The sequence below is a fragment of the Lutzomyia longipalpis genome, chromosome 1 (genome assembly GCF_024334085.1).
Source record: "Lutzomyia longipalpis isolate SR_M1_2022 chromosome 1, ASM2433408v1".
NCBI classification, from domain to species: Eukaryota; Metazoa; Arthropoda; class Insecta; order Diptera; family Psychodidae; genus Lutzomyia; species Lutzomyia longipalpis.
The window spans coordinates 8586528-8607665 of NC_074707.1; the positions used below are offsets into that span (position 1 = coordinate 8586528).

Sequence of the window (21138 nt, forward strand, 5' to 3'; positions counted from 1 at the left end):
TTTGTTGTTGTTGTGGAGCTGTTTAGCTAGATTGTTTACAAAGTTTTTCTCCCGGTGTTTTGGTGTGAAAATTGTGGATTTTCACTGATTTTCTGCACGGAAAATCCTCTAAAATTGACAAAGATTCCTCAGGAGTGAACTGAATTAAAGAAAAAGCTGTAAATGGTAAGATTTTCCGTATAAAATCAATGAATTCAGATGGAAATGAAGTTTGAGGTTATGTTACCATCAAATAATGTTTTTTATCTCTTCTAGGAATCGAATTCCGTGAATGGGGGCAGCAATGTTGCATCCCCGTATGGTGGTAGTAATCCCCCCAACATAGCCACACCACCACAGATCCAACCATTGGTCAGTGTGGCGCCACAGGCGGCGGCAGCAGCAGCTGCTCCAGTTTTGGCTGGGATTCCACCCCCAGGGGCCATGGGCTTCCCTCCAATGGTGTCACAGTTCAGCATTCCACCCCCGGGATTCACAAACTTCCCCCAGGATCCCGCTCTGGCAGCTACAGCGGGAATTGTGGCTTGCGAATGGACAGCCCACAAATCTCCCGATGGACGAACTTACTACTACAACAGCGTCACAAAACAAAGCTCATGGGAGAAGCCCGATGAACTAAAGACTCCAGCTGAGAAGCTATTGTCCTCATGCCCATGGAAGGAGTATCAATCGGATCAGGGAAAGGTTTACTATCACAATGTCAATACGAAGGAATCCCGCTGGGAAGCTCCTCCGGAGTATTTGGAGATTAAGAACAAAATTGCCATTGAGGAAGCTGCCACGGCTGCTAAGGCTGTTGCTGCGATGACTTCCTCGGGAATACCAAACATTGTTCTGCCCGTCTCTACAGCCATCATCCCTCCATTGATGGCAACCCCAGTGGTGGCTCCTGCTGTTGCTTCTCCGCAGAAATCTCCATCTCCTGATCCAGCATCCAATGAGAATTCCTCTTCGGCACTGGATCAAGCAATGGCAGCAACTTTAGCTGCAATAGAAGTCCCGGAAATGCCCCCAAAGGAAAGCGATGGGGATGCCGGAAAGGCAGCTGATGGCACTGAACCGGCAAAGATGGAGTTTAAGGATAAAAAGGAAGCAATTGAGGCATTCAAGGAGCTCCTGAAGGAGAAGAATATCCCGTCAAATTCATCCTGGGATCAGTGCGTGAAGGTAATCTCCCGGGATCCACGCTACAGCTCCTTCAAGGGGTTGAATGAGAAGAAGCAGGCATTCAATGCGTACAAGACGCAAAAGATGAAGGATGAGCGTGAGGAGAATCGCCTCAAGGCGAAGCAGGCAAAGGAGAATCTCGAGAAATTCCTCATGACTTCCGAGAAGATGTCCTCCCTGATGAAATACTACAAATGCGACGAGATGTTTGCCCAGCTGGAGGTGTGGAAGAGCGTCCCGGAACAGGATAGACGCGATATCTACGAGGATTGTGTCTTCAATCTGGCCAAGCGTGAGAAGGAGGAGGCGCGTGTGATGAAGAAACGCAACATGCGCGTCTTGGGCGATCTCCTGCAGTCAATGACGTCGATAACGTACCAGAGTACCTGGTCAGAGGCTCAAGTGCTCCTCCTGGAGAATTCCGCCTTCAAGACGGACGTCAATCTCTTGGGAATGGACAAGGAGGATGCTCTGATTGTCTTTGAGGAGCACATCCGGGGCCTCGAGAAGGAGTACGAGGAGGAGAAGGAGCTCGAAAAGAAACGTTCCCGTCGTCTGGCGCGCAAGAATCGTGATGCCTTCCTCGCTCTGCTGGACACACTGCACGAGGAAGGGAAGCTGACTTCCATGTCTCTCATGGTGGAGCTCTATCCAATCATCTCATCGGATCTTCGCTTCTCAGCCATGCTTGGTCAATCAGGGAGTACACCGTTGGATCTCTTCAAATTCTACGTTGAAGATCTCAAGGCGCGCTTCCATGATGAGAAGAAAATCATCAAAGAGATCCTCAAGGAGAAGGCCTTCCTCGTACAAGCAGATACATCCTTTGAGGACTTTGCCACCGTTGTCTGTGAGGATAAGCGCTCAGCCTCGCTCGATGCAGGAAATGTTAAACTGACCTACAACTCCCTCCTCGAGAAGGCAGAAGCAGCAGAGAAGGAACGCCTAAAGGAGGAGAATCGTCGCATAAAGAAGATGGAGAATGAGCTAAAATCCGTCTGGTTGGAAGCAGGACTCACCCCACAAGATTCCTGGGAGAGTGCTAAGCAACTTGTGGCAGATCTGGAGGTTTTCTCCATGTACGAATCCGAGGAGAAGGTGGAAAAAGTCTGGCAGGACTTCCTGCGGGATTGCGAAGACAGCTGCACGCATCATCATTCACGTTCCCGGAAATCGAAGAAGAATAAAAAGTACAAGAAGCGCTCACGCTCATCCACACGATCTGAATCCGAAGCTTCCGATGTGGAGTACGAGAAGGTCAAGAAGAAGCACCAGAAATCCGTCTCCCAGTCGGTGAGTAATTTTATTTTATTCCTTCAAACTCTGAATGTTTCATTTGCAACTGATATTGTAATTGATCGGGAAGGTTATTCATTTTATTTTGTTGAGATTTTGCTGCAGAAGTGTTTCGAAATCTCTTAAAGAGAACACTTAACGCTTGATTTTTCTTGTTTTCTTTAACACTTGGAGGACCCAACATTTGGTACAACGCGGAAGACGCGGAAGATCAAATTGGTACAAAGTACCAGCTGATAAAATATGCTCAATAATTAATTATTAATCAGTTTATTGAACGAGGATAGAAAGTTTCACTAATTCTTGATCTCCTTCAAGCATTCCTGTACTCAATTACTAAATATTTAATTGAGAAAATCGTAACTGAAAAAAAATTGCGTAGAATCGATGCAAAATTGCCAACTCAAACGACTTTTTTAACTGCAGTTTTGCTTAATTTATTATTGCGCCTAAATCATCACAAACATTTGATTCTTCAAGTAACTTTTTAGTCACTTCTGGAAATAAAATTAGTCCACATTAATGATTTTCACTCAGGGAAAAGTGAACAAGAGTACTTTATTTGGGAAATATAGGGAAACATAACCTCAAAATAATGGCTAAAATCTATGGGATTTTGACTGGTAATGAGTACGAATTTTGTCCTCCGCGTTGGAATCTGAGTTTGACCTCAATCATCTTTCCAAAGAAAAGCCTTTTCTCGAGATTTTCTTTCTGCTAGCTGAAAGTAATTAAAATTTCCTACATATAGATGCTAAATTCATCGAGATAAGTCCAATAGATTTTATTCTGTGACGATTTTAAGGTTCAAATTGGTAGCAAGTACCAGTAAAGTCCTCCAAGTGTTAATAGAACACGTAGCGCTTGTATTTTCTTTCCTAAAGTTCTAAGAGGAAAGAAAAATGTTCTATTCAAGATTTTACACTTAGAGGATTTATGTGGAGACCGTGGCCATTTCGAGTTTTTAAATCGTCATAGATTAAAGTTTATTGGTCTATGTGTAGGGAATTTCAATTACTTTAAGTTAGGTGAAAGAAAATCCAGAAAATATTTTTCTTTTTAAAAGATAATTAAGGTCAAAATCGAAATTATAAGCGGAGGATGAAAATGGTCACCTTGTCCATTTAAATTCTCATACATTTTTGACAGCTTCTTGAGGTTATGTTTCCCCGTATTTTCCAAATCAGGATCTCCTATTAACTTTTCCACGATGAAAATCATTAGTGTGACCTCATTTTTATGCCGGAAGTGGTCAGATAGTTACTTAGATAGCTGAAGGTAGTGATTATTCAGGCTCACTAATAAAACAAAATTGTAGCAAAAAAAATTGATTCAAAAGGGCAGTTTTGCATTGATTTTACCGGATTTTACGCAACTTCTTTTCATTATCAAATATTTTGATAAATTATTTAGAAAATAAATAATGCAATAATACTTGAAATGGATAAAAATTAATGAAACTTTTAAACCTTATTCAATAGGCAGATCTACAATTAATAATGTAGTCCTAATTTTTCCCAGACCCTGGTCTCATGGCTAATGGGTAACGGGAAGGTGCGAGCTAAGTGTCTTAGGCGGTGGATGTACGTGTGAGCGTCGTCCATCAGCATACTCCGGTATGAGTCAGTCTCTCTGAGTTTCGTCAGGAGCGCACGTGGGATACTTAGTTAGCCGTGTTCCGCTGCTCGTGATAATTTTTGGTAGCCAATCTTAAATTGGGCTACAATAAAACATTTAATATTTGACCTTTTTATTATGTTGGACACGGTGACCATTTTGATCCTCCGCGTAGGTAAAAAGCTTTCGGTCCTCCAAGTGTTAAAATTAATAATCCAAATAAGCCCGCATTACGCATTTACCTCAATATGAATCATAAAACTATATAAAGTCATGGCTTAACTTATCCTTAATTTTTTTCTTTACCTTTTATCTGCAGGCTTCCTCCAGCAGCGAGAGCTCTGAAAGTGTCGAGAAGAAAAAGCGAAAGAAGAAGAAGCACAAGAAACCATCAGTTTCCGTGAGTATCCTCCTCCATGGAATCCTTCCCAAAGATTTCTTTAATTTCTTTCTAAAAGCCTGAATTTTGTCTTTACAGCCCTATGTCTCTCCGGAAAGGCACCGTCAGGCGTCAATTACACCCCCACTTAGTCCTGTTGAAATGGTCAAGAAGGTAAGCTAACTTTTCACATCTCAAAGATCTTCCGGAAAGGAAAGAAATCTGACCACATTTGTTACTCTTTTTTGCAGAAGAAAGAAAAGAAGAAGAAGCGCAGAAAGTCACCAACTGAGAGTCCTGAAAGTGGAGCATCAGAGCGTGCATCGATCTCACCGTCAAAGATTGATGATCCTGGACTCAGTGAGTCTGAACTGGAATCCCAGAGAGCTGCTCTTCTCGCACAGCTCAATGAATCCGTGGATGATTGACGAAAACTTTGTAAATTTTAATGAATTTATTAAGAAAAACCAATAAAATACATCTAGAAAGTAGAATTAGTGTTTTCTTCGGGATTTTGTGGTTACTTTTGTCCATCCAGGCTCTACATCCTCCTCTTGCATTTCCATTGTTGCCCCACTGGTGCTTGGGGCGAATCCTTCTGGGAGATCTGTGACTGTAAATGCTCCAATTTGCTGCCGGGGATGTTCTTCTGTCTCTGAATCTGAGGATGAGTCCTCCTGAACGGCCACGTAGGTGATTTTGTGGCCAGGAAGTAGCCATTTGTTCACAGGAGGGAGTTGATTCAATTCATTCGTAATCTCCGCAAATTGTCCTGCTCTGAACATGGTGAGATACCTTATGAGGTAGTAGCTGACTTCCTGGGAGGAATTATCATCGCAGATTGTCTGAAATTCCTGATCCAGGTACTCATCAAGGGCATCCTGAATGTCTTCCTGTGCTGGTGTCTTGGGCTGAACGCAGTAGTCGTACGTATGGTTCATCAGCTCAATTGCTTTCTAAAACAAAAAAAAAATACAAATTTATCTTCATAAATCTGGGAAACTTCCTGGACAATTTGAAAAGTCTTACCTGAAGCCCATTCCAGCCTCCCATTCCGTGCTCAACGGCTAATTTGAGGGCACTCCATCGATTGAAAATATTCTCAACAATCTCCCGGAAAGGTTCATTAGATCCTGCCATCCTCAACTCTTCCTGAACTTACTGAAAAGTCCTGCTCAATTTATTTTTCAATTCCCGCTTTCTGGGAAAAGAAGCACGTGGTATTGTTTGTTTACATTTTTCATCTGTCAAAAACGTCAAAAACATACCCAAACGGGTACTAGAAAAATTGTCCTTGAGTAGTTGATGTGTCAGTCGGGATGTGAATGTAACCTCGGGAAAAATGCCACCAAGAGTGAATTTCATTTTTATTTCCTGTATCCTGGTGTTTTTAGTCCTGCTGTACTTTCTCGTGTCTAATTTAAATGGAAACGCCATCCCACGACCCAAGATCTCCTACAGACACCTCGTGCATTCCATAGAAACTGATCGTCTTGTGGATCTTGTGTCCTCCACTCTGTCATACCGTCTGAGTCCAGGAAATATCTGCCATGATGAGTCATTTGATCATTTGGGCATTATTCTCATCTCTTCCTACGTGACACACGATGATCTTCGTTCAGCACATCGTAGAGCACTCCCGCAGGAAGATTTGAAGTCTCTCGGATTAGTCAGATTCTTCCTACTAGCTGAAATACCCGTCCAGGAAACAACCATCACACAACTTGCCATTGAAGGGGAGAACAAACGCTTCGGAGACATCATTCAGGGAAACTTCATCGATGCCTATCGCAATCTTACCTACAAACACATCATGGGACTCAAGTGGGCAACCCTCAACTGCTCACGGACAAACTTCATTGTGAAGATGGACGATGACACAGTGTATGATGCCTATCGCTTGAGGAATCTACTGCAGGAATTTAGATTAACTCATGACGATGGGGAACTCCTACTCTCGGGATATGTTCAGAATAATCAGAAACCAATTAGAATGAAACCCAGCAAGTGGTTTGTGAGTCATCGGGAATTCCGCGATGCCATTTATCCGCCCTACCTCTCGGGATGGCTGTACGTTACAAATCAGCGAACTGCTCAGGATTTGGTGATTGCTTCTCAGGAAACTCCATTCTTTTGGATTGATGACATCTTCGTGACGGGCATCTTAGCCAAGAAACTCTCTATTCCACTTGATCGACGAAATGCTCTCTACTCAGCCAATGGAGATTTCCTCGAATGTTGCATCAGGGAGGCTGCAAAACATAACTTCAAATGTCCCTATATGGCTGGTCCAAATGGGGGAGATTCCGAACTCATTCTGAGATTCACAACAGGGGTAGCCAAGTGTAGAAAGTGCAAAGAGAGAAAGCGCACTGACCCAAAACTCAATGAAACCTGTGTGGGTGTTTATAAGCCCCCTTCCGGGCATCGAGGAGCCCCAGTTGTAAAAGAACTTCATCTGTGATCTACAAACTTTTACTTAAAACAAGAGTATTTTCAAACTTTTTGATCTCTACCAAGTGGCAAAAAACTTATGGTGTAGGACAGCAAACTTTATGGTGAAGATTGTGCCTTTTCTATAGTTGTATATTTTGTATTATAGTCAGCCGCCGAGGGAATCACTCATCCTACTGTTGCATCACACGTTACGATACCAGTTAAATATTCCTCGGCGATAAACTTAATTGTAACGTCCATGAGAATCCTTGATGATCCAAAAGGAATCAATGATAGCACCATTTTGATCATCAGAAACTTGTTCAAAGTACAGGTGCGTTCCATTGTGTGCTTTAAGTCGCGTATACCCATAATCTCGGCTATGGAAGGCACTCCATTCCGGTGGAGTTTCCTCAAATGGTTCTCTGCCTTCCTTGCAGCCAGCAGATCCGGTTACCAAGTGTACAGGAGCCTTGGGATTTGTATACGGTGCTTCGGTGGATCCATTGAGAACACGATAGTTGTAGATTGGCCAGAGGCGCTCATACGAATGCTCATGAGCCCACAACTCCACATCAACACCATGGCGATAGAATAAATCTTCCAAACCGAAGAAATGTGTAAAAGGCAGCCCAACTCTAACGAGAGTTTCATTGTGCGTGCAATCATCTGAATTACCATTGCTGCAATACATTGGTCTGTGTCCGTATGTAATGATCCAGGGACGTTTTTGACGATTCTCTGGCTTATTGGCTTCCGTAAGATCCCTATCCAGCCATTCGTACTGCATCACGAGACTCTTGATGCCGTAATTCATAAAATAGTATACTTCCGTTGAGAATCCAATGAAATGAACGGGCCCGAGATTGAAACTATACATGAGATTCTCCGTGCCACCAGGCATACTAAATCGTGCACGATAGTTGGAGAAATTGTAGCGTTCCTCGTGATTTCCCGGACAAACCATGTATGGAGCATAGGCTGCAATGGATTCAATTTGATTCATAAATTCATCTCCAACTTTTCCGTCTTCCGAGTGCATATCGTACGCAAAGTCACCAACTGGAAAAGGTCAGAGAATTAATTGAGAAATTTCCCAAAAAAAGAGAGAAAATTGCAGACTTACCATGAATGATGGCATCATACATCTTTCGTTGAGTATCATCCTGTAGCCTGGCTAGAGATTGAGCATTCTCATTGCCCATATCTCCAAAGAGAACAAGTCTCGGTGACCAATTCTCACCATTGGGTGGTGTAATGAACCAGAATTCAGCTGACCATCCCAGGCTCCCGCCACAGTGATAGGAATATCGTGTTTCTGGCTTTAATCCAGTCAAAGTCACCCTGTGGATGAACTGAGACTTCTTCGCAGGTCCTCCATCAACAAACTTCTCATGCCGTCCCACAGCTCTCTGATCTAGAGTCTCTCCAGCACCGTATTCCACCACGGATTCGCCTGCGTCATCAATCGTTGACCAAGTGACCACAATATCGGATGTTGATTCTTTGTGTGGAGGACAAGGACAAAAAATTATAATATTGATTTGAATTGTTTTTTTACCAATAAACTTACCTCCAAATGATAAATGGACGTGTCTTGGTTGATATTCAAAGACTTTGGCTATATTTCCATTGGTTACGACAAAGGATATCACAGAAATGTAGAGAAAAAGGAGATTCATTGTTTTTAGAGGAGTTTTCAGTGCACAAAACAACTTCTTATCGTTTCTTATCATTGAATAACCCAATAAAACAATCTTTCTTCTGTTAGAATTAGTGTTGCCATCGTCGCAAGGCCGTTTTTCATCAATAAAAAGAAAAAGTGAGAAAAATAATTTTTATACAGTAAATTTTTCACTAAAAATTCAATATTTTATTAAAGTATGAAAATCAAGTTTTATTTTTCTGCCTTTCCTTAGTTTTATGAGTTTTCCGGAATATTTAAATATTTTTCTTATTGCCATTTACGCGATACTTGTATGAACCAATTATTTCCCAGCCCCGTTATGTTTCAGCCGGGTAAGTATGAATGAAAACGTCTTCATAGGTCCCGCCGGGTCAATCCAGTCTCTGGAACCTTCTTTTGCACGCTCGTGTTTTTTATCCCAGTTTTCCTCAATTTTCCAGTGAAAAGAGTGCTAAAATGGCTGCAATTAGCTTGCTAAATCCCAAAGCTGAGTTTGCCCGCGCTGCCCAGGCACTCGGGATTAACATTTCAGCTGCAAAAGGACTACAGGAGGTGATGAAACCTAACCTTGGTCCCAGAGGAACGCTGAAAATGTGAGTACATCTGTCCAAGTTTTCCGCTGTTTTCCATTGATTTTCACGTGATTTTACCCAAAGAAAAGTTTCTTGAAGATCTTGGAGGTAGAAACTGCTACTTCCGGAGTTTTCCGGCTGAGTAAAAGTGTGAGAAATCAATGAAATAATGATTTTTCTTTGAATTTTTAGGTTAGTTTCCGGAGCTGGGGACATAAAGATCACAAAAGATGGGAATGTTTTGCTTCACGAGATGCAAATTCAGCACCCAACGGCATCTCTCATTGCTCGTGCGAGTACAGCACAGGATGACATGACAGGAGATGGAACAACTTCAACTGTTTTGCTAATTGGGGAGCTCCTGAAGCAGGCGGAGATCTTCGTTGCTGAAGGATTGCATCCACGTCTCGTGACTGAGGGTTTCGAGAAGGCACGAGATCGTACGTTGGAAGTGCTGGATGCACTGAAAATCCCAGCTACGATTGACAAGAAGGGACTCACGGATGTAGCCAGGACGTCTCTGGCAACGAAAGTTCGTGCAGATCTGGCTGAAGTCCTTACGGAGGTGTGCGTAGGGGCTGTGTTGGCTATCAAGGGGAAGGATGATAAGCCCGTGGATTTGCATATGGTTGAATTGATGGAGATGCAGCACAAAACAGCCACGGATACGCAGCTCATCGAGGGATTAGTGCTGGATCATGGAGCACGTCATCCGGACATGCCGAAGCGTCTGGAGAATGCATACATTCTCACGTGCAACGTCTCCCTGGAGTATGAGAAGTCTGAAGTCAATTCGGGGTTCTTCTACAAGACAGCCAGCGATCGGGAGAAGTTTGTGCAGGCTGAGAGGGAATTCATTGAGTTGCGCTGCAAGAAGATCATTGAGCTGAAGAAGAAGGTGTGCGATGGGACGGATAAGAGCTTCGTGGTGATCAATCAGAAGGGTATTGATCCCATGTCCTTGGATATGCTGGCCAAGGAGGGAATTCTGGCTCTTCGTCGTGCCAAGAGGCGCAACATGGAACGTCTGGCACTCGCATGCGGGGGCAGTGCGATGAACTCCGTCGATGACTTGCAGGAGAGTCATCTGGGCTATGCAGGATTGGTGTATGAGCACGTCCTTGGTGAGGATAAATACACCTTCGTGGAGAAATGCCGCAATCCCCAATCCGTGACGATTCTCATGAAAGCCCCCAACAAGTACACCCTGACGCAGATTAAGGATGCCGTTCGCGATGGGCTGCGTGCCATCAACAACGCCATTGATGACAAATGCGTCGTCCCCGGGGCAGGAGCTTTCGAGATTCGTGCCTACAATGAGCTCATGAAGTTCAAGGATACCGTCAAGGGGAAATCCCGACTGGGCATTCAAGCTTTCGCCGAAGCCCTTCTCGTTATCCCCAAAACACTCGCCCTCAATTCCGGGTACGACGCTCAGGACACCATTGTGAAGCTCCAGGAGGAGGATCGCCTAAGTCCAGATCCCGTGGGCTTCGATATCTTCACCGGGGAACCCATGAAGCCCGTAGATCTCGGTGTTTACGACAATTACGTCGTAAAGAGACAAATTGTTCGCTCGTGCTCCGTCATAGCCAGCAATTTGCTCCTCGTGGATGAAATTATGCGAGCCGGTATGACAAGTCTCAAGGGATAGGCTCCTCCTACCTCATTCACTTGCTTCCTCCTAAACCTGCTACAGAAAACTTCTTTAATCATCATTCAAAAGCAAAGTGTTTGCAGTATCTCACGCATTAACATTTTATATTAAAAAAAAATGTATTTTTTAGGGCGGAGTCCCGATTCAATAAAACTCCCTCACACTCACAAAATTCTTTACTTTTTTTTTAAATGATTTTTTGGGGATGAATTTGAGAGTAATTTGATATTTATTAGGGGAGAATGGTCCAAATTTGGTCTATATTTCACGTGATTTAAATTTATTTTCTAAAAGAAATAAAAAATACGATAAAATCAGGAAGAAATTAATTTACTGAGCAGAAGATTCCTTTATCTTTTTATGGGGATAATTATTAATATTATCTTCTTGATTTGCAGGATTTTGAAATTTTCCACAGTTATGAAAAAAAATCAAAAAAAAAATTCTATCCGTGATAATCATTTTCTATTCGTGAGAAAATAATTCTATCTCTATCCGTAATAATAATTTTCTATTCGTGACAATAATTTTCTATCCGTGATAATCATTTTGTATTCGTGACCATAATTTTCTATCCGTGATAATCATTTTCTATTCATGAGAATAAAATTCTATCCGTGACAATAATTTTCTATCCGTGATAATCATTTTCTATCCGTGATAATCATTTTGTATTCGTGACAATTATTATTTTATCCGTGATAATCATTTTCTATCCGTGATAATCATTTTGTATCCGTGACAATAATTTTCTATCCGTGATAATCATTTTCTATCCGTGATAATCATTTTGTATTCGTGACAATTATTATTTTATCCGTGATAATCATTTTCTATCCGTGATAATCATTTTGTATCCGTGACAATAATTTTCTATCCGTGATAATCATTTTCTATCCGTGATAATCATTTTGTATTCGTGAGAAAATAATTCTATCTCTATCCGTAATATTTTAATAATATTTTCTATTCGTGACAATAATTTTCTATCCGTGATAATCATTTTGTATTCGTGACAATAATTTTGTATCCGTGATAATCATTTTCTATTCGTGACAATAATTTTCTATCCGTGATAATCATTTTTTATTCATGAGAATAAAATTCTATCCGTGACAATAATTTTCTATCCGTGATAATCATTCGTGATAATCATTTTCTATTCGTGATAATCATTTTGTATTCGTGATAATCATTTTCTATACGTGACGATAATTTTCTATTCGTGATAATCATTCTCTATTCGTGATAATCATTTTCTATACGTGACGATAATTCTCTATTCGTGACGATAATTTTCTATACGTGATAATCATTTTCTATCCGTGACATTCATTTTCTATCCGTGATAATCATTTTCTATACGTGACGATAATTTTCTATTCGTGATAATCATTTTCTATCCGTGATAATCATTTTCTATACGTGACGATAATTTTCTATTCGTGATAATCATTTTCTATCCGTGATAATCATTTTCTATCCGTGATAATCATTTTTTATCCGTGATAATCATTTTGTATTCGTGACAATTATTATTTTATCCGTGATAATCATTTTCTATCCGTGATAATCATTTTCTATACGTGACGATAATTTTCTATCCGTGACATTCATTTTCTATCCGTGATAATCATTTTCTATACGTGACGATAATTTTCTATTCGTGATAATCATTTTCTATCCGTGATAATCATTTTTTATTCGTGATAATCATTTTCTATCCGTGATAATCATTTTTTATTCGTGATAATCATTTTCTATCCGTGACGATAATTTTCTATCCGTGATAATCATTTTCTATACGTGATAATCATTCTCTATTCGTGATAATCATTTTCTATCCGTGACAACAATTCTCTATTCGTGATAATCATTTTCTATCCGTGATAATCATTTTCTATACGTGACAATAATTCTCTATTCGTGATAATCATTTTCTATCCGTGATAATCATTTATCATTTATCAGCAGAGATTTGCAGGATTTTGCAATTCCCCACAGAACTTATGAAAAAAAATCTATCCGTGAGAATCTATTTCCGTTTTTTTAGCAGTGTTCCAGGAATGCCTATTATGGTTCATCGGATGCATTTTATGTTGCAAAGGATGCCCCAGCAGAGATTTGCAGGATTTTAAGAAGAAGTACTAAAATCAAGTCTAAGAAGTTTAAAATCAAGACTAAAAAAAAGTACTAAAATCAAACCTAAAAAGTACTTAAATCAGGTAGAGAAAAGACTTAATGCAACCGAAAAAAGATAATTTAAATAGAAAAATATTCTAATACATATTCGGCTAATAAAGACCCCTTGATTACAAATTAATCCATAGAACAAATAAATATTTTATTACACATAAAATACACTTTATTTCTCATCATTTTGGTATAACACTGGTATTTCATAATATCAATATTCTTTCTTAGAAATTACCCTTCATTTTTCTTCACAACTTAATCATTTTTTACTGTTTCAAAAAATCTGCAAAAAAATACATTTTCTTTGCTTCAAAAAAATATTTTCACCTCAAAATTAAGTGTTCCAAATTAAAAAAAAAATAAACGAAATATTATATTTCAATATGAAAATTACAATGAAGAAAAAAAACTAAATAAATAGTTAAATTAATTAAAAAGAAATTAAATCTTCCCATTTTTATTCTTTCACACAAAGCTTACAAACTAAATGAAAAAAAAGTACGTAAATTTTTCAAAAATATAAATTTTTGATTGATAAATTCGAAAAAAAATCCTCTCAAAGAAAATAGTCTGGCCCACTTTTGGATTGATTTATTTTGGGTTTGATGCCCCATTTTGTCTATTTTTTTTTTCTTTAGGGGGGAAATGCTAAAATTTGGAATTACATTGACACGATTTTATGTTTTTTGTTGATTAACGACAGTCTATTTTTGCCCTTTGCTTACTTTCCTCCAATCTCCAGATGGTCAGGAGGTCAACTCCTGACCACACTGAATTAACCACGCGCCCCTGGAAGAAAATACTGTGATAGAACGGATACACGGAAATCTAATAAATCTATTTTACTCCTGCTCTTAATCTTCTACACCTCCGCACTCTCCTTCTCTCTCTCTCTCTCTCTCTCTCTCTTTGACTTTCTACAGGTGAGACACAAGATTCTCAAAAACTACACAGCTACAGATGAGGAGGCATCTACCACGTCCATGGAAGATCACCTTCTTCCATAATTCATTCCGCCTTCTTGGCCAGGTCCACCTGTTTAGCCTCTAGACGTTCATTCGTATCAATAATGCCGAGATTCTGCACGGCCACACGGCAGTGAACCAGCGAAATGAAGGTCTTAACAACCGCCACAGGTGCTGAGACAATTGCAATGAGCTTAAAGGTGGAAAATCCAAGGATTAGCGGTCCTGGAGTGAAGTACAGCAAGTACAGAGCAGCGTAGAAGAGCTCATTGCCCACGCACATTGTAAATAAGACTTTCTTCGTATAGTAGAGCCTCATGATGGCTGATTCATTGGCATCGATGAATTTGTGGGATGTTTTGCCCTGCAGCAGGGAGCTGTTATCACCATTCAATTGGGAAGAAAAAAATTAATTATTCTAAATTATCCTTTCTAGATTAAAAAAAAAGTTTATTAGACTTTGAGAGGGAAGAAAATTTAAATATTTCTTTTAATTCCAAATAAAAAGACTAAAAAGATATTTTTTCCGTTAAAAAAGACTCGTAAAAATGTTTAGAAATTCTTTTAAAAAAAGTTTTCTTTTTATCCTAAAAAATATGTTTAAAAAAAACGGTCTTAAACTGGAGCTTCATATAAAAAAAAAAACAAAAAAAGAAGAATCTTTGTTCTAAAAATAAAAAAAAAGCTCTGATTGGCTGATTAACTCAGGTAATGATTTCTCATTACCTACATTTTTTTTCAGCTGTGTTACTTTTTCAAGGGGCTGTATTGCTTTTCCAAACGGCTGCATTATTTTTTTAAACAGCTGTATTACTTTTTCAAAAGGCTGTATTACTTTTTTAAACGGCTGTATTACTTTTTTTAGCTGTTTTACTTTTTCAAACGGCTGTATTACTTTTTCAAACGGCTGTATTACTTTTTCAAAAGGCTGTATTACTTTTTAAAAGGGCTGTATTACTTTTTTTTAGGTGTATTACTTTTTTAAACGGCTGTATTACTTTTTAAAAGGGCTGTATTACTTTTTTTGAACGGCAGTATTACTTTTTCAAACGGCTGTATTACTTTTTCAAAGGGCTGTATTACTTTTTCAAAAGGCTGTATTACTTTTTTTTAGCTGTATTACTTTTTCAAAAGGCTGTATTACTTTTTCAAAGGGCTGTATTACTTTTTTTACACTGTATTACTTTTATAAATGGTTGTATTACTTTCTTTCTTTCTTAATTCTCTCAAACATTTAGTGACTAAATTCCTTTAAAAAATTAAACGTTCTTAGCATTAAAGGAGTTCTTTTTCTTTTCTTCTGAATTTAGAAGCTTTCCCCAGCGCTTCTAAATTCCCTCACAATTCTAATCATCTCCCTAAAAATTCAGAAGAATCTCATCTAACTTTTATTATAAACTAATTTAATAAATTAATCCATAAAATCTCTTTTCGTGTAAAATTAATTCTTCGCGAGTACTCGAATTGCTGGAATAGCAGCGTAATGACGACCACACCGTCTATTTTGGGCAGCATGACACATATTCTAATGCGCAAAGTGATTGAATGTAGAATAATAAATAAATCTGGAATATTCTGCAGCATGACATAGAAGAGCTGCCAACTCTTTAAACCTCATGAATCAGCTAAAAAAAAAACCTAATCTCTTGGGAGTGGGAGAACTAATAACAAAAAATAAGAATCTTACGTGTGAGTGTAGATCCAGTGGCAGGAGATGTCGATTGCCATGGAGAGTTGGAAGAGGAACATGTATTTGGGGTAGAAGTAGCTGAGCGTCACAAGGAGGCACATTGTCCCACAGCGATCCGTCAGCTGATCCAGCACTGCTCCGAACTTCGTGCCTGGGGAGGAATAAAAACAAATATTGTTATAAATATGCTGCTTATGCCGCGAGGGGGCAAAGGTAAACACATAGAGGTGTTTGCAGTAATCCAATTAATGGGTGGGAGGGCTCTCTCAACCCACCCACTCCTCGGAAATCCGCGCACAAGGAGACAACTCACATTGATTGAAATGCCTGGCCGCGTGTCCATCGAGGCAGTCGAGGAAGACGCTGATTATGTAACACCACCCGGCGATGACGTAGTCAGTTGGCATGAACCAGAACGAGATAATGGCCAGGATAATCCGGGCATAGCCTGATAGCAAAAAAAAACGCAATTGTGGGTGAAAAATCAATGACGACAGAAAGAAAACAATGCGAATTTTCGTGAAAATCCTCCGCAAAACTCACCAATGAGATTGGGAATGAAGAGAAAAATATTCTCTGTTTCCGTCAGCATTGTCAACAAGTCACTTTTTCCTTTTGCTCGCGAAGAAAATTCCACTTTTTTGCAAATTTATTTTTCCAAAAATCCCTTCGCGGAAAACTGCGCACAACGTCACAATGTTTCATTCACAAACAAAAATGTTTTATTTGCGCATCAATGTTTCCTCCACTTGTGAAACATAAGTTTCAATGCTTCTCTTGTGAGAATCCTAAATAAAAGAAGAAGAAAAAGTGTCGAAGGGACGCGAAAAATCCTCCAAAAATCCACTGTGATCCATGAAATTTGTACAAAAACACCTGAAAATTGCACCCAAAGTCACATTAAACACCATGTACCAGTAAATTTGCTGGGGGCGCTACAAAATCCGGGCGTAAAACGGTAATGAACTTGATGGGGGTCAAAACAAACTTCAGCCAGAAATCATTACAAACATTTTTCTTTTTTTTTTTCTTTTAGGAAGCTTCTTGTCCACAAATCCCGTCCGCTGAGGGAAATTCTCGTGAAAAAGTGCATTGAAAAGTCATGTCTCCAGTGCCTGAAGTTGGGCAACCAGAGACAGCTGATAAGGCTGGATCGTCGTCGGGAAGTGATGCTACTGATGATGGGGTCAATTTGCAGGACTTTGTGGTGATTCCAAGTCAAACATCTCCATCCGGAAGTACCTCAGAGAATCATGAGAATGAGGTTAGGATAAAATTGAAGGTTCTTTGGTGAGAAATTTGCGGAATTTAAAGAAAAATTTGATATTTTTTTGAAGGATTTGGAATGCTACAGCGATGCCCAATTGAAGGCTCTCCTGGACGAAGCAATCACTTACAAGACTCCCAAGGAGGCAGAAAAGCCCCAAGAGAGCGCTGCTACTGCTGTGGAGATTCCGAAGGAGTCTGTGGATCCGGAAGATGTGGAGGAAAAGGAGCCGAAGATTGAGGAGAAGAAGATCTCAGGGCCTAAAGTGGAGAAGGAGCCAGTGAAGGTGGATACGAAGGAGAAGGAAATTCCGCATAGGAATCCATTTATTTCCATGCCAAGCACCTGGAATCCATCCTTCCGCACAATTGATCCGAAATCTTTCGCCGGACCGAGAGACTACGGCTTCTGCCCACGACCCAGTCATACCTTCGGCATGCCCGGGATGTGCTGCTACTCCCCAGCTCCACCCAAGGCACCGGAAGTGGTGCCAAAGGTGGAAAAGAAGGAGAGGAATGCCATTTTGAAATTATCCCACGAAATCGATGGCTACCGTGGCGGTGATAACATCGATAGCCTCGTGCGTTTCATCGAGAGCTCCGATTCGGAGCCGGATTACAAGAAAAACGGCAAGGGCAAGCCCCAGAAGAATGGGGGCAACAAGAAGGGCAAGAAGGCACCACCAAAGCCCAAAGCACCCACCAAGGCAAAGGAAGTTCTGCGTGAGGTGCCGCAAAAGACGGTGGAGAAGCTGCAGGAGAGACTCCCGGAGGTGCAGCAGACGTCCGATGAGGTGTCCGGAAAGGCATCCCCAACCATTGATGGCAGTGAATTCCGTGTGGTGATGAAAAAGAAGAAAAAGCCAAAGAATTGACGAGGAAATCTCTCAGGGAACAGATCTAATACAACTTTTTTGCCATAATATTAATTAGCTCACACAAACCTCGTCAACTCATCCCCCAGAAAAAAAACAACCACCTGCTTTTTCATCCCGCCTCTCCGAAGCACTTCCTCTCTTTTTTTCCCCCTAAAAAGTAATTTCCTCAAAACTCCCCAAAAAAGAATGTTTAAGAAGTTCGTTAAACAGCTAATCAAATATTAACAGCAAGAAAAATTGAAATTATTTGTTTTTCTTTGTGTTTGGCGTTTTTCTGGTGCATTTCCGGGATGTTAGATTCAAGGAAAATCCTTAAAATTCAAGGAACTTCCTTGACTTTTCTCCTCTTAATTCTATACTTCATCTCGGTTGCACTTGATCAATGTTTTCTCATGTTTCAACGGATATTTTTGAATTTTCTCATCCAGAATTTGCTTATTTTCCTGGTAGATAAATCAGGAAAATTATCATTTTCTTACAAGTCAGACAAAATAAAAAATCTTATCGTTCCTTAAAGTAATAATTTGTAATATGTAAATGAAAACTCTCATGGAAAATCTTTAGAGTTTGCAATGACAACCATGAAACACCAACATGTTTCTTTCATGACATTTCTCATCGATGAAACATAATTTCCATCGATTATGCTGAAAAACAGCCAATTTAAATTTTTCCCATTGCTAAATATGTTTTAATTTTCATTTTTCCACAAATCTGTTGATGAAAATACAAGATTTTCCTACACAAAAAATCATTGAGATTGATTTTAATCATTTTCATGAAGCAGTTTGCAACTGTTTCACAACATGTTTCACGGGTATGTCACCGACCATGAAACGTCGTGTGGATTTTGTCGTGGTGTGCGTGGAATTGTCGTTTTCTCAGGCAATGGGAGAAAATTTTTGAGTAAAGTGGAAAAAGTGTGAAAAATCAGCCTGTGATTGTCGCAAAATTGGACAATTTGTGCGAAAACCAGTGCTTAGACACTCAAGTGGGACAATGCACCAGTGAGTGTGCCACTGCGGCGTGTAAATACTGCGGAATTGTGGGTGAGAAAAAAAGGTGGTGGAAGAGAAAAGGTGCTGACGGACGTTGCCATTTTTCCTTTTGCCATCCGCAAAACGCCACAAGTTTTTTTTTCTCTCAAATTACTACGGGGTGTGTGCATTGAGTGTGGTTGGACGCGGGAGCTGTGGGGGCGCGCACACGTGAAGGGCGTGAAAATTGGGGTTGCTGAGTGATTGGTGCGGGGGACAGTGGTGTGTGCGGGCCCGGTGGGAGGGGGTCACACAGGGTTCGTCGCGATTTCCATCCAAGAACATCCAAGATGGCTCCGTCTCCAGAACTCGGCCAGCCAAAGGCACCCGATAAAGGGGACTCCAGCACCGCGAGCACCTCCGCTACTGCCACGGACACACGGGGAGCATCCCAGCATGACGGCGGACCCACCAGGAACGGCGACACGGCCAAATCTACGGCCCAGGACAGTGAGGTACAAAGAGATGTCCAATTCTTTCATGTATGTGTTAGTGGGTGCGAGTGAAACATGCTCTAATGGTTTGCATGTGTGCGTGATTGTTTCACAACTGTTTCACGGTTTCCCTTGGGATGAAATTGCAAAATTCCCATCATTGCCCCCCATAAATCACATCCGGAAAACTCTCAATGCCATCCGGGGGTCTCTCTCAGTGCACTCTGGCTCATTCCGGAGTACCACGTGATGTCATTTAGCTGGAAAATTCCTCTGAAAATCAATAATTTATTGCAAATTCACAGACGGTGTGCCTTTGCACGCACACATTCACCTTATATGCCCTCGTTGTATTAACCCTTTCACGTCTTTTGGATCATACAACCCAACCGTGAAACATTTTCCCAATTTTTTTACGAAATTGTTTTTCGACGTTAGAAACGGTTAGAAATGCATTAAATAATTTACGCAAAAAGAGTCAAAAAAGGTATTTCACCTGAAATATATTCTCTGAGAGAAGAGAGCATTCATGTCGTGATAATAATAGCACATGTTTCAATGTTTCGTGTGCGCGTGAAAGGGTTAACAATTTTTCTTCTTGAAGCAATATGGCGTGTTTTTTTTTTCTTTTCTCTTTTTCGCCTTGTGGTCGCCTTCTGTTGATCGGCTAACTCTAAATGCACCCCCCACATCCTCCCCGAGATTCCCCCTCAGGCAGTTGTCAGGAAAAACTGAGGAAATTCTTTAGAGAAATGCATAAGAAACGTCATTGAAGGCAAAAAAAAAAACATCTGAAGAGAATTTCAAAAAGTCAAAAGAAAAATCACCCTTCAGCCCCCATTCCCCTGACTTTTCACCCAAATCTGGGGAATGGGAGACTCCATGGGCTGAAAATGTCAAGATTGTGGCATTTACGTGGGGAAGGAAATGCCCTAGAAAGGCAGGAAGAGATGCTCCTTCAAAAATCAACATGAACACCCGGCGCCTCCACTGCACACACCTCCGGTTAGATCACATGGAGACACTGTGCAGCACAACCTGCTGGCTCTGCGGATTGTCGCAGCTGGTGGAATCAATCACATAAAAAAAGCAATAATATTGTATTCAAATTGTTGTCGCGCCCACAAGACACCTTCACGCGAAATTCTCTCGTGGATTGAAAGAGAAAAAAAAAGAAATCAATTGGGCCAGAGGGGCAGCAGCTAATGAATCTCTTGATCTTCCTGACTGAGACACTGACCGCTAAGCTTTCAAATTCACTTTTCAATTTCTCAAAATTATTCCTTTTTGGATGAATTTGTGGCACCTCGTGTCTATTTATAATTCCTTCTCAACTCTCTCGAATCTTTCTCGGTGATTCCGCAAATTATCCTGTGGTCAGTTGGGGGTTTGTTGCAGGTCATGCTCTTTGGGGGAGGTGCTTGAAAGTTAGAAAAATTGGCAGAATTGATGGGAGCAAAGGTTTTTTCCTCTTCATTCTGTGTGAAACTTTAGCCTTGATTCAATTTTATTTTTGATGAAAATCACCCAACAGAATGATTGATATGCCTGCCTTTACTATCCATGAGGGCCTTTTTCCAATAAATAGATCAATTTTCCATCACATTTGGTGAAAAGTCTTATGGAAAGTTTTCTTTTTGTAGTGTAAAGAAGGGCTGAAGATCTATCTATATAATAAAGAATGGTCTGTTTGTTGGTAATCGCATCTGTAGGGGAGAGCGGGGTTAAAAAAGTCACTTAAGGGTTTAGAAAAAGCTCAAAATATCATATTTCCCAAACAGATAAAGCAAAATGTATAGCTCAATTCTTTAGGATATTTCTTGCCCTACAACTCTTTCTCAGATCATTTTGTTCTATCTAG

General features: G+C 40.3%; 8 protein-coding genes across 9 annotated transcripts in view; 5 read left to right on the plus strand and 3 right to left on the minus strand.

Annotated features, from left to right (window-relative positions):
- Positions 1–2: 2 nt before the first annotated feature.
- On the plus strand, positions 3–4953 carry LOC129787311 (pre-mRNA-processing factor 40 homolog A). Its single transcript, XM_055822809.1, has 5 exons — positions 3–165; positions 256–2460; positions 4400–4480; positions 4559–4633; positions 4711–4953. Exons 1-5 carry the CDS (start codon positions 163–165, stop codon positions 4885–4887), a joined length of 2541 nt encoding a protein of 846 aa, XP_055678784.1. The 5' UTR covers positions 3–162; the 3' UTR covers positions 4888–4953.
- Positions 4895–5705, minus strand: LOC129787324 (pre-rRNA-processing protein TSR2 homolog). The gene is made up of 2 exons (XM_055822853.1): positions 5489–5705; positions 4895–5415 (listed from the first exon to the last, which is right to left on the minus strand). Exons 1-2 carry the CDS (start codon positions 5597–5599, stop codon positions 4954–4956), a joined length of 573 nt encoding a protein of 190 aa, XP_055678828.1. The 5' UTR covers positions 5600–5705; the 3' UTR covers positions 4895–4953.
- A 72-nt stretch (positions 5706–5777) lies between these two features.
- On the plus strand, positions 5778–8486 carry LOC129787320 (beta-1,3-galactosyltransferase 5-like). Its single transcript, XM_055822839.1, has one exon. The coding sequence runs from the start codon at positions 5802–5804 to the stop codon at positions 6921–6923; it is 1122 nt and encodes a 373-aa protein (XP_055678814.1). The 5' UTR covers positions 5778–5801; the 3' UTR covers positions 6924–8486.
- LOC129787318 (acid phosphatase type 7) lies at positions 6919–8655 on the minus strand. Its single transcript, XM_055822823.1, has 3 exons — positions 8469–8655; positions 8022–8399; positions 6919–7957 (listed from the first exon to the last, which is right to left on the minus strand). The coding sequence occupies exons 1-3, from the start codon at positions 8629–8631 to the stop codon at positions 7140–7142; spliced, it is 1359 nt and encodes a 452-aa protein (XP_055678798.1). The 5' UTR covers positions 8632–8655; the 3' UTR covers positions 6919–7139.
- A 289-nt stretch (positions 8656–8944) lies between these two features.
- LOC129787330 (T-complex protein 1 subunit zeta) lies at positions 8945–10983 on the plus strand. Its single transcript, XM_055822866.1, has 2 exons — positions 8945–9175; positions 9347–10983. The coding sequence occupies exons 1-2, from the start codon at positions 9039–9041 to the stop codon at positions 10806–10808; spliced, it is 1599 nt and encodes a 532-aa protein (XP_055678841.1). The 5' UTR covers positions 8945–9038; the 3' UTR covers positions 10809–10983.
- Positions 10984–13153: 2170 nt separating this feature from the next.
- LOC129787348 (CDP-diacylglycerol--inositol 3-phosphatidyltransferase) lies at positions 13154–16365 on the minus strand. The gene is made up of 4 exons (XM_055822889.1): positions 16206–16365; positions 15976–16110; positions 15660–15813; positions 13154–14349 (listed from the first exon to the last, which is right to left on the minus strand). The coding sequence occupies exons 1-4, from the start codon at positions 16252–16254 to the stop codon at positions 14016–14018; spliced, it is 672 nt and encodes a 223-aa protein (XP_055678864.1). The 5' UTR covers positions 16255–16365; the 3' UTR covers positions 13154–14015.
- A 139-nt stretch (positions 16366–16504) lies between these two features.
- LOC129787339 (uncharacterized) lies at positions 16505–18049 on the plus strand. Its single transcript, XM_055822879.1, has 3 exons — positions 16505–16620; positions 16699–16926; positions 17000–18049. The coding sequence occupies exons 2-3, from the start codon at positions 16765–16767 to the stop codon at positions 17801–17803; spliced, it is 966 nt and encodes a 321-aa protein (XP_055678854.1). The 5' UTR covers positions 16505–16620; positions 16699–16764; the 3' UTR covers positions 17804–18049.
- Positions 18050–18644: 595 nt separating this feature from the next.
- Positions 18645–21138, plus strand: part of LOC129787387 (mucin-22) — a 35353-nt gene continuing 32859 nt past the window's right edge. For both annotated transcript variants that reach the window (XM_055822931.1, XM_055822941.1), the window contains exon 1: positions 18645–19298. In XM_055822931.1, the coding sequence (XP_055678906.1) occupies positions 19134–19298 (165 nt within the window). In that variant the 5' untranslated portion in view covers positions 18645–19133. The remainder of the gene's footprint in view (positions 19299–21138) is intronic.